We start from the raw sequence: 12,767 nt of genomic DNA, 5'->3' as shown, positions 1-12,767 counted from the left end.
ACCTTGGAGTGCAGGTTCATAGCTCCTTGAAAGTGGAGTCGCAGGTAGATAGGATAGTGAAGAAGGCGTTTGGTATGCTTTCCTTTATTGGTCAGAGTATTGAGTACAGGAGTTGGGAGGTCATGTTGTGGCTGTACAGGACATTAGTTAGGCCACTGTTGGAATATTGCGTGCAATTTTGGTCTTCTTCCTATCGGAAAGATGTTGTGAAACTTGAAAGGATTCAGAAAAGATTTACAAGGATGTTGCCAGGGTTGGAGGATTTGAGCTACAGGGAGAGGCTGAACAGGCTGGGGCTGTTTTCCCTGGAGCGTCGGAGGATGAGGGCTGACCTTATAGATTTTTACAAAATTATGAGGGGCATGGATAGGATAAATAGGCAAAGTCTTTTCCCTGGGGTCGGGGAGTCCAGAACTAGAGGGTTTAAGGTGAGAGGGGAAGATATAAAAGAGACCTAAGGGACAACCTTTTCACACAGAGGGTGGTACGTGTATTGAATGAGCCGCCAGTGGATGTGGTGGAGGCTGGTATAATTGCAACATTTAAGAGGCATCTGAATGGGTATATGAATAGGAAGGGTTTGGAGGGATATGGGCCGGGTGCTGGCAGGTGGGACTAGATTGGGTTGGGATATCTGGCCGGCATGGACGGGTTGGACCGAAGGGTCTGTTTCCATGCTGTACATCTCTATGACTCTATGACCTCCAGGCAGTATATGTTCCATCCACTACCATTCGCTGTCTTCTTTCAGCCAGCCAATTCTGTATTCAGACAGCCAGATTTCCCTGTATCCCCATCCCTCCTAACTTTCTGAATGAGCCTGCCGTGGGGAACCTTATCAAATGCCTTACTGAAATCTTGGAAATATATTGCTTTTCCTTCAGCGCTGCTGACTCAAAATCCTGGAACTTCCTCTCTAACAGCACTGTTGGTACCCCCGACACCACCTTGCAGCAGTTCAAGAAGTCAGCCTGCCGCCATCTTCTGCAGGACAGTCAGGGATGGACTATAAATGCTGGCCTAGTCAATCAATGAGAAAGTGGAACAAATAATATAATAGGAGAATGTGAGGACTGCAGATGCTGGAGATCAGAGCTGAAAATGTGTTGCTGGAAAAGCGCAGCAGGTCAGGCAGCATCCAAGGAGCAGGAGAATCGACGTTTCGGGCATGATTCCTGAAGAAGGGCTCATGCCCGAAATGTCGATTCTCCTGCTCCTTGGATGCTGCCTGACCTGCTGCGCTTTTCCAGCAACACATTTTCAGCTCTGATCTCCAGCATCTGCAGTCCTCACTTTCTCCTAGAAGATTTTAACCTACTGCGAATCCTCTTGCATGGATGCCTTCCTTGAAGAAGCTCACTTCCCCCCTCTACAAGAGAATATAATAGTCATACAAAATCAAACATGTTCCGTGCAAGGAATAATTATGGAAAACCATTAAAGACTCTTTGTCTGAATGCAGTGGGGGTGGCTGTCAATTAGCTCAGTTGGATGGTTAGCTGGTTTGCAATGCAGAATGACACCAACCGCATGGGTTCAATTCCCATTTTGGCTGAAGTCACCGTGAAGGTCCCATTTCTGGTGACTTGACCCGAGGATAATCATAGAATCTCTACAAGGAATCCACTTGGCCCAACGAGTCTACACCGACTCTCCAAAAAGCATCCCAACCTATCCCCTGACCCCTGCATTTCCCATGGTCAGTCCACCTAATCTGCACACCTTTGGACTCTGGAAGGCACCTGGCAGAAACCCACTCAGACACGGGGAGAATGTGCAAACTCGGAATAGTTAATCATCTGAGGCTAGAACAGAACCCAGATCCCTGGCACTAACAACTGAGCTTCCCTATAGTTAAAAGAGGAGGCTTATAATGTTGTAAAGTATAGTATAAAATCTGAGGATTCAGGATGTTTCAGATTATCTGCAAAGCGTGACCAAAAAAATTGATATGGTACAAGTATAATATTTAGCCAAGAATATAACAAGTTTTAAGAGCTTTCATAGTGTATAAAACAGAGTTGCTGAAGTGACCGTTGATCGCTCAAAGGCAAAAACAAATTGCACATGAGAAAAGAGGGACCACAGTTTCCTAATATGGGCAGTCAACCGTCTGCAAGAAATATTCAGTTTTTCAAGCAACAATTGAGATAAGCTAAGTTCTTCATTAGTCAGAAAAGACAAGTAGCCATAATCTTACCAGTCCATAGGGCTGCTCTCTCAGAGAGAGAGAGACAGACAGACAGAGAGAGACAACTGGTAGTGATTTAACCTGAGGACTACCACATCTCAGGTGAGGTTAACAAGGAGAATCCTTCATGGTGTCCTCAGCTGGTAGGGGGATTGAACCCACACTGTGGGCATCATACTGCTTCGCAAACTAGCCATCCAGCCAACTGAGCTAAACCGACCCCCAGACAGAAAGGTATATGACCTGTAAGAGATTGAAGGGGTGGATGCAACATCCTTGTCTTCAGGCAAAGGCCTCCTTCAGTCTTGAACCACTTTTCATCTGAAGGAGGCAGCTCAGGAATCAGTCTGGTTGAGGAGGAGGAGGTGAGGCCTGGGGCAGATCAGCCATGATCTTATGGAATGGCAAGGCATCTTGAGAGGCTGAACTTTTGCTCTTAAGTTGTCTCCTGTCCATTGGCTAGAAAGATTCAAATGGTTGATTGATTTGAGTAAACTATCAGCCCCTAGAAATAGATTGTATCAACAGATGTTCAGGATAAGGAGGCAGACCTTGTTAGGCAGCTACCTATATTATATAGTTATCCATGCCTCTCATCATTTTGTACATCTCTATCAAGTCATCTCTCATCCTTCTTCACTCCAATGAGAAAAGCTCTAGCTCTCTCAACGTTTCTACATAAGACATGCCCTCCAGTCCAGGCAGCATTCTGGTAAATCTCCTCTGCACCTTCTCTAAAGCTTCCACATCCTTCCCATAATGAGGCAACCAGAGCTGAACACAATATTCCAAGCGTGGTCTAACCAGGGTTCTATAGAGCTGCAGCATAACCTTGCGGCTCTTAAACTCAATCCCCCGCTAATGAAAGCCAACACACCAGCCGCCTTCTTAACAACCTTATCAACTTGGGTGGCAACTTTGAGGGATCTATGGACATGGACCCTAGGATCCCAACATTCCTTCACACTGCCAAGAATCCTGTCTTTAACCCTGTAATCTGCATTCAAATTCGACCTTGCAAAATGAATCACTTCACACTTTTCTGGGTTGAACTCCATCTGCCACTTCTCAGCCCAGCTCTGCATCCTGTCAATGCCCAATTGCAACCTACAACAGCCCTCCACACTATCCACAACTCCACTAACCTTTGTGGCATTGGCAAATTTACTAACCAACCTTCCACTTCCTCATTCAAATCATTTATAAAAACCACAAAGAGCAGAGGTCCCAGAACTGATCCCTGTGGAACACCACTGGTCACCAAGCTCCAAGCTAAATACTTTCCATCTCCCACCATCCTATGTCTTCTATGGACCAGCCAATTCTGCATCCAGACAGGCAGATTTCCCTGTATCCCATGTCTCCTTACTTTCTGAATGAGCCGTTTGATAAGGAACCTTATCAAACACCTTACTAAAATCCGTATATACACCACATCCAATGTTTTACCTTCATCAATGACTTTCCATCTCCCACCATCCTATGTCTTCTATGGACCAGCCAATTCTGCATCCAGACAGGCAGATTTCCCTGTATCCCATGTCTCCTTACTTTCTGAATGAGCCGACCATGGGGAACCTTATCAAACACCTTACTAAAATCCGTATATACACCATATCCAATGTTTTACCTTCATCAATGTGTTTTGTCACATCCTTGAAGAATTCAATAAGGCTTGTGAAGCATGACCTGCCCTTCAATGACTATCATTGCTGACTATCTCTAATCAAACTATGGTTTTCCAAGTAATCATAAATCCTGTCCCTCAGAATCCTCTCCAATACTTTGCTCACCACTGATGAAAAACTGATTGGTCTGTAATTCCCAGGATTATCCCTATTGCCTTTCTTGAACAAGGGAATAACATTTGCCACTCTCCAATCATCTGGCACGACTCCAGTGGACAGTGAGGATGCAAAGAATATTCTCGATGACCAGGGAGTCCAGAACAAGGAGCCACAGTCTTACAGATATGGGGGAGGTCATTTAGGAACTGAGATGAGGAGAAGTTTCTTCACCCAGACAGCAGTGAGTCTGTGTAATTCTCTGCAATGGAAAACAGTTGAGGCCAGAATGTTTTCAAGGAAGAGTTAGATAAAATTCTTCGGGCTAAAGGATCAAAGGGTATGGGGAGAAAGAGGAACAGGGTACCGAGTTGGATGATCAGACATGATCATGTTGAATGGCGGAGCAGGCTTGAAGCGCTGACTGGCCTCCTCCTGCTCTTATTTTCAGTAATGTTTTGTAGTAGCCTATCACAGCCTCCAACTCCTCAATATTTCAAAAATCTATCTCCCTCCTCTTTAAATATTTTAAGGATGTCAGGACATCCTTTCTTAAATATGAGGACCAAAACTGTACACAGTACTGCAGGTGTAGCCTCATCAAAATCCTGTGTGGTTGGAACAAGACTTCTCTATTTTACCCTCCAGCCCTCTCGATCCCTCTCTCTATTACAACCTTTGTCTTCTTGATTACTCGCTGCACCTGCATGCTAGCTTTTTGTGTTTCATACACGAGAATACTTAGATCCTTCCATGCTGCACATTTTTGGAGTCTCTCTCCATTTTAATAATTTGCCTTTTGATTCTTCCACCAAAGTGCATGACCTCACACTTTGTTACATTGAACTCCATCTTCTAGGTTCTACCTACTCACTCAACCTATCTATATCCTCTTGCAGATTCCTCATGACCTCATCACAACATGCCCTCTCTCCCACCTACTTTAGTATCGTCAGCAATGATACATTACTCTCTGTCCTATCCTCCAAATCATTAACAGAGATAGCAAATAATTGAGGCCTTGGACTGTTCCTTGCGGCACTTCATTAGTTGCGTCTTTCCAACCTGAAAAGGAGGAGAAAGTGAGGACTGCAGATACTGGAGAAATCAATCCTTATCTCACCTCCCGCCACCTTATCCCAGATTCAACCCTCGCGACTCAGCACCGCCATCTTGAACTGTCCTACCTGTCCATCTTCTTTCCCATCTATCTGCTCCACCCAGCTCTTTCACCTATCACCATCACCCCCCACCTTCATCTACCTATTGCATTCTCAGCTACCTTCCCCCCAGGCCCACCTCGCTTCCATTTATCTCTCAGCCCTCTTGGGCCGCCCTACATTCCTGATGAAGAGCTTATGCTCAAAATGTCGACTCTCCTGCTCTTCGGATGCTGCCTGACCTGCTGTGCTTTTACAGCACCACACATTTCAACCAGAAAAAGACCCATTCATCTTGACTCTCTTTCTTTAATGTTAACCAATCCCCAATGCATGTTAATACATTACCCCCAATACTGTGAGCTCCTACCATTTGCAGTAATCTTTTATGTGACCCCTTACTAGATGCGTCCTGGGAATCCAAATGCCCTCGATCAACCTTTTTTCCTGAGCATGGATGCACTTAAGGGGAAACAAAACACATGAAGAAGAAAGGAATACCAATGGGATTAGATGAAGAGAGGTGACAGGAGGCTTGTTTGGACCACAAGCTGAACTGAATAGCCTATTTCTTTGTTGAATATTCTATATAAACCTACATAACAGGATTAATGTGTTGCACGCTTCTAGAACTTTCAGTTTTTATTTTGTGTTGCAAAATGTTCACTTCAATTTCTGGGGGGAGAAAAAGTTCACCTTTGCACTTCATAGCTTTCCTCTAGGTGGTGCTATTCATCATGTTTTGGCCGGATGTTTACAAGTCATAGAGATGTACAGCATGGAAACAGACCCTTCGGTCCAAGCCGACCATGCCGACCAGATATCCCAACCCAATCTAGTCCCACCTGCCAGCACCCGGCCCATATCCCTCCAAACCCGTCCTATTCATATACCCATCCAAATGCCTCTTAAATGTTGCAATTGTACCAGCCTCCACCACATCCTCTGGCAGCTCATTCCCCTGTAGCTCAAATCCTCCAACCCTGGCAACATCCTTGTAAATCTTTTCTGAACCCTTTCAAGTTTAACAACATCCTTCCTATAGGAAGTAGACTAGAATTGCACACAATATTCCAAAAGTGGCCTAACCAATATCCTGTACAGCTGCAACATGACCTCCCAACTCCTCTACTCAATACTCTGACCAATAAAAGAAAGCACACCAAACGCCTTCTTAACTATCCCATCTACCTGTGACTCCACTTTCAAGGAGCTATGAACCTTATTAAACTGGTGAAAATTAGCAGAGAACTATAAAAACTGGCACTTACTATCCAAGCGATCAGCTTGCAAATAAAACATGGGTGAAAAGGAGAGGAATCCAGTCCTTTTCCATCCTGTCAAAGTTGACCATGTTCGATCAAAGGGTATGAAGTGAAAGCAGGAACAGGGTACTGAGCTGGATGATCAGCCATGATCATGTTGAATGGCACTTATTCTTCACTTGTTATAACTCAACATTTCTATTGCTTTAATTGTTCTTCCCGCTCACCAGATCATTTTGATTGTCTTAACATGAATTTCTCCGTGCATTGTGTTATGCCTTGATTATTTAAATCTGGTTTCTTGCTCTTTGGGCCACAATAAACATTTTGTCAAGTAGGCATAATGTCCAAGACTCATTTTTCAATGTAATTTGACCATATATTCCCTCATGTTAGTAACTCCAGATGTAACAATCACTTCTACACATTTACACCAATCTCCCAACATCATGTCGTACATTCTCGACTTTCAGGTGATCCTATCAAATGTTGGGGATGAGGGGTGGATGTTATGTGTGCACACATATCAACCCAACTTCATACTGTTGTTTCATGTGGAGCCTAGATTATCTAACTCTCTTAAAATGTTCATAAGCAAGGACACAACTACCTCCAGGAGAAAGCAGTCAATTAGTCTCACTTACTGTTTCCTTTCACTTCCTACATTTCACTGAAATGGTGGCAGAGCAGGCAGAGTCAACTAGCATTAGTGGTGACAGCTTCCACTATCAACAATATGGACTGCCAGTGTCCCACAACCATCATATTGGAGAGAGGACACCATCTCCCCTGGGAGGCAGGTAAGGGTCAGACTGGACTTTGGCTTGTTAGCCTGGGATTCTGGGTTGCTACTGCAGTGGTCTGCTGAGGCTCTCTTTGATCCTCATAGCCTTAGCTGCCTGCACTCTGTGTGACTGGTTCAGGAGTATGTGTTTGTGTGTTCCCTGATATTCCTTATGAATGGTCGACTGCCAATATTACATAGGCTCTCCTCATCCAGTTTAGTACAGCCGTCAGTCCAATTTGTCCATGTCGACCAGATATCCTAAATTAATCTAGTCCCATGTGCCAGCACCCGGCCCATATCCCTCCAAACCCTTCCTATTCATATACCCATCCAGATGCATCTTAAATGCTGTAATTGTACCAGCCTCCACCACTTCCTCTGGCAGCTCATTCCACACACGCACCACCTTCTGAGTGAAAATGTTGCCCCTTAGGTCCCTTTTAAATCTTTCTCCTCTCAGCTCAAGCCTATGCCTCTAGTTTTGGGCTCCCAACCCGGGAAAAAGACCTGGGGTATTCACCCTATCCATGCCCCTCATGATTTCATAAACCTCTATAAACCTCAGAGTCCTGCAGGATGGAAACAGGCCCAAACTGGTCCATGCCGACAAAAATGTCCATCCACGCTAACCCCATTTCCCTGCACTTGGCGCATATCCTTCTAAACATTTCCTATCCATGGATTTGTCCAAATGCCTTTTAAATGTTGTGGGTGTGCTGACCCAGCCTAATACAGTGGAAACAGCACGTTTGATTACCTATTTTACCTATTCTTCACACAGGTTTTTTAGGTGGTTCACATTTCTGTGTCCTCAAATGGCTGCTACTTTAGCCTTTGGAGGCGTCGTAACTTCAAACAACTGAGCAAAAGCTGTCACTTTGTCTTTCACCTTGTCTCCTTGTATGTTTTATTCAGCTGTAAGGCACATACAGGTGCCATCGACTGGCTTATTCTGGGCTGTTTTTAAATAGGTTTCAAACTTCCAAAACGCCTTGGAGAATTTATCAAAAGTAGACTCATAATCTCTATTGCATTCCCCTAGTACCCCAGTAAGCCCTGCTGCTCCACTTGTTAAAGTCAAATACTCAGGTCCACCATTCCCTAGCATGTACCAATGTCATTGTAACTTCTGGTTTCAATTAAGGACCACATATGATGTTTAACTGTCATCTCGGACTGTTGCTTCTCAAATTTAATACCTTGATTATAACCTTGACTCGTGTGAATCCCACTTCTGACGCCACCACTGGATTTTGGGATCTGGGACCATAATTACCTCATATTGGCAGTTGACCATTCATAAAGAATATCAGATGGTTTATTATGCTTGCTAAGAAGCAATAATTCAGACAAGATACAAAAACAGAAATTGCTGGAAAAACTCAGCAGATTAGGCATCTGTAAAAAGCAAGCAGAGTTAACATTTCAGGTCCAGTGACTCTTCTTCAGAACTGATTATAACTGATTGCCAGACGTGAGTTTTTCCAGCAATTTCTGTTTTTGTTTCTGATTGCCAGCATCCACAGTTCTTTGGCATTTTTAAAAAGTTAAATAAGACTAATTAAATTAGTTGAATTCAGAAAAGTATACAAACCATAACAGATTGAAGTATGGAGGCAGAATCTTTGTCTTCAACTGAAGAAGAGGTCTTCTTCCTCTTCTCTTATATCAAATGCATTGCCCTCATCTACACAGCTGGTTACCTCTTTGAAAAATTCAACCAAGTTTGTCAGACATGACCTTCCCTTCAAATACATACTTACTATTCTTGATTAATCCCAGTCTCTCCAAATGCAGATAAATTCTGCCCCTCAGAATTGCTACCAACAATTTCCCCACCACCAGGCTGGCTGGCTGGCCTGTAGTTTCCTGGTTTATCCCTTGCTCCCTTCTTGAACAACAGTACCACATTGGCTGTTGTCCTGTGCTGTAGCATTTCTCCTATGGCAAGAGAGGAATTAAAAATTATTACCAGACCCTTGCTATTTCCTCCCTTGCCTCACTCAATGACCTCGCATACATTTCACCCAGCCCTGGAGATTATCTACCTTTAAGCTTGTCAGACCACTTAGAACCTCCTCTCTATGTTAACATCTTTAAGAGTTTTACATCACTTCTCCCTGATTTCTATACCCACACCATCCCTCTCACTTGTGAACACCAGCACAAAATGTTAATTTAGAACCATGCCCCCATGCATAAATTACCACTGAGGTCCTTTATGGGCTCTACTCTTTCCCTATTTTTCCTTTTATTCTTAATGGACCTGTAAAGTAACTGGATTCTTCTTTATCCTACTTGGCAATATTCTTTAATGCCCCCTTTTTGCTCTCCTGATTTCGTTTTTAAGTTTCCCCTTGCATATTCTACACCCTTCTCGGGATTCTGCTGTTTTGAGCCTTCGATATTTGCCAAAGGCCTCTCTTAGTCATAGAGTCATAGAGATGTACAGCATGGAAACAGACCCTTCGGTCCAACTTGTCCATGCCAACCAGATATCCTAAATTAATCTAGTCCCACCTGCCAGCATTTGGCCCATATCCCTCCAAACCCTTCCTATTCATATACCCATCCAGATGCCTTTTAAATGTTGAAACTGTACCAGCCTCCACCACTTCCTCTGGCAGCTCATTCCACACATACACCACCCTCTGTGTGAAAAAGTTGTCCCTTTGGTCCCTTTTAAATCTTTCTCCTCTCACCTTAAACCTATGCCCTCTAGTTTTGGGCTCCCCACCCTGGGAAAAGACATGGGCTATTCACCCTATCCATGCCCCTCATGATTTTATAAACCTCTATAAACCTCAGAGTCCTGCAGGACGGAAACAGGCCCAAACTGGTCCATGTCAACCAAAATATCCATCCATGCCAACCCCATTTCCCTGCACTTGGCCCATATTCTTCTAAACCTTTCCTATCCATGTATTTGTCCAAATGCCTTTTAAATGGCATTAATGTGCCTGCCTCAAACACTTCCACTCATTTCATATGCGTACTACCCACCGTGTAAAAACATTGCCCCTCAGGTTCCCTTTTATTCTATCCCCTCTAACCTTAAACTGATGTCCTCTAGTCCTCGATTCCCAATGCTGGGGAAAAGACTGAGTGCATTCACCCTATCCATGCTCTCATGATCTTATACACTTCCATAAGGTCCCCCCTCAGTCTCCTACACTCTAAAGCAAAAGGCCCTAGCTTGTCCAACCTCTCCCTATAACTCAGATCATTAAGTCCTGGCAACATCCTTGTAACTTTCTTCTGCACTCTTTCCAGTTTAAGAACATCCTTCCTATAGCAAGGTGACCAAAACTGAACACAATACTCCAAGTGAGGCTTCACCAACTTCCCGTACAACTGCAACATAACTTCCCAATTTCTATACTCAGTGCCCTGACTGATGAAGGCCAGTGTGCTAAAAGCCTTCTTCACTGCCCTGTCTACCTGGGACTCCACTTTCAGGGACCTGAACTGTACCTGAGTGGACACAAACATGGCAGATGGAGTTTCATGTATGAGCTCACACACTTTAAAAAGAATTAAAAGGCAGACTGTGATTTAAATGGAGAGAGAGAGAGTCCAGAATAAAGGACAGTGCAGAGGGATCCGGGTGTTCCTGAGCATGAAACACAAAACATTACCATGGGGCCAGCAATAAGAAGGGGAATGGAATTCTGCGTGAGAGTGGCTCGAGTTTTTAAAAAAACAGGGAGGTCTTGTTAGGACAGTAAGGGTGTTGGTGAGGCCACACCTAGACTTCTGTCCCTGTATTTCAGAAAGGATGGACTGGTATTGAGGCAGTTCCAAACAGGTTCACTCAGCCGATTCCTGGGCTGGAGGCATTGACTGATCAACAACAGCTAAAGAGGTTAGGCCTTTATTCATTAGAGTTTAGAGGAATGAGGGTGATCTTAATAAAACAGACACAATTCTGAGGGGGGGTAACAGGGAAGATATTGAGATGTTTCCCCTCATGGGGGAATCTCGAACTGGGGGAGCAGTTACAGAATAGGGGTTAAAACTGAGAGGTGAAGGAATTTCTTCTTCCAGGGAATGTCTGGAATTCTCTAACACTGCCCCCACCCCAGAGAGTTGTGGAGGCTCGATCACAGAAAGTATTTAAAGAGGAGGGAGGGAGATGGATGTGTGAAAAGCTGGGGAGTTGAGGGCTATCAGGAGCTGGCAGTGAAGAGGCGTTGAGGCCTAGGGGCAGATTCACCACGGTCTTGTTGAATGGTGGGGGCAGGTTCGAGGGGCTGAATGGCCTTCTCCTGCCCCTATTACTCCCATTCTTCCCCTAGATGCCAATGGCATGTGGGAAAATCAGGAGGGATTCCACATCAGCCGAGTGACGGAAGAGAATGAGTGCCTCTACTTATGGTTATAAGCAAAAGGCAGGAGAGCGGAGCTGAGGATGGTCAAACCAGCCATGATCTCATTGACTGGCGGAGCAGACGCAATGGCCTACTCCACCTCCTACAGCTTTTAGCCTGAGCTAGTCTGACCTCCACGTGACTCCACCCCCACAGCCAAAGTGGTTCAACATTAACTGCCCTCAGAAGTTGGACAAGCACGACACTCCCATTGAAATGGCAAGGAGGGAGAGGCAACAAATGCCTCCACGGAATGAATGGAAAGTAGTAATCTGCTTCACTCTTCAGACACCTTGACCTCTTTCGCTGAAGGATCATGGGATGGAGACATTGTCGTTTCAAGAGAAGCTGAGTATTGGGATCTTGCCACATGGGAAGCAAAATGTCACTTTGAACGAGGGGTGGGGGGAGGAATTCATGGCTGTGTGACTCTTCCTGAACACCAAAGACCCAACAGTGTATGCGTTGATGACCAAGCTCAAACACCAGCAGAGTGCCCTGAGTCTCGGCTGAGGGTGGGTGGGGTCAGGGCCTACATTTCGTGTCATACCCTTCTTGGGTTCAGCATCAAATGCTTCAAACAGGCCGGTGTTAGCTCGAATTCTGCCTGCGGGTCCTGTCTGTTAGCACAGAGACTTTAACAGTCTGCAGGGAGTGGGAGACTGGGAGAGAGCCTGGGCTTTAATGTGAAGCCAAGGTGATAATCTGAGGCAGCTACAGGTTATAGATTGTACAGACAGGGAGAGAGAGAGAGACTCAGCACCTCACGGAGCAAATCTCCATGGCCATTAGGGTTTCACTCCTTCTTTCCTGAGATGTGCATGTCACTGGTGAGGCCAGCATTTCTTGCCCATTGCTAACTGCCCTAGAGAGGGTAAATTTTGACCTAGTCACAATGAAGGAAGGCTGGTAATAGGCCCTATGTCACACATTGACCTATACATGTGCATACACTCAATCAGGCACACACTCTCTCACACACACACACGTGGACTCAGACACTCGCACGCACACACACATACATGCACTCAGACACACGCACTCAGGCACTTGCACACAATTACACACACGCATTCAGGCACACACACTCAGACACACGCACTCAGGCACACTCACTCAGGCACACTCACTCAGACACACGCACTCAGGCACACTCACTCAGGCACACGCACTCAGGCACACTCACTCAGGCACACTCACCAGATACACT

General features: G+C 45.0%; 1 protein-coding gene across 1 annotated transcript in view; it reads left to right on the top strand.

Annotated features, from left to right (window-relative positions):
* LOC122543385 (vitamin D3 receptor B-like) overlaps positions 1-5,968 on the top strand; it is a 310,459-nt gene extending 304,491 nt beyond the window's left edge. The window contains exon 11 of the mRNA XM_043682065.1: positions 5,541-5,968. Within this exon, the coding sequence (XP_043538000.1) occupies positions 5,541-5,602 (62 nt within the window). The 3' untranslated portion in view covers positions 5,603-5,968. The remainder of the gene's footprint in view (positions 1-5,540) is intronic.
* Positions 5,969-12,767: the final 6,799 nt, after the last annotated feature.

Source organism: Chiloscyllium plagiosum, chromosome 43 (assembly GCF_004010195.1).
Source record: "Chiloscyllium plagiosum isolate BGI_BamShark_2017 chromosome 43, ASM401019v2, whole genome shotgun sequence".
In the NCBI taxonomy this organism is placed as follows: Eukaryota; Metazoa; Chordata; class Chondrichthyes; order Orectolobiformes; family Hemiscylliidae; genus Chiloscyllium; species Chiloscyllium plagiosum.
Note: the sequence above shows the minus strand (reverse complement) of the source record. Positions and strands in the feature narration are given on the sequence as shown.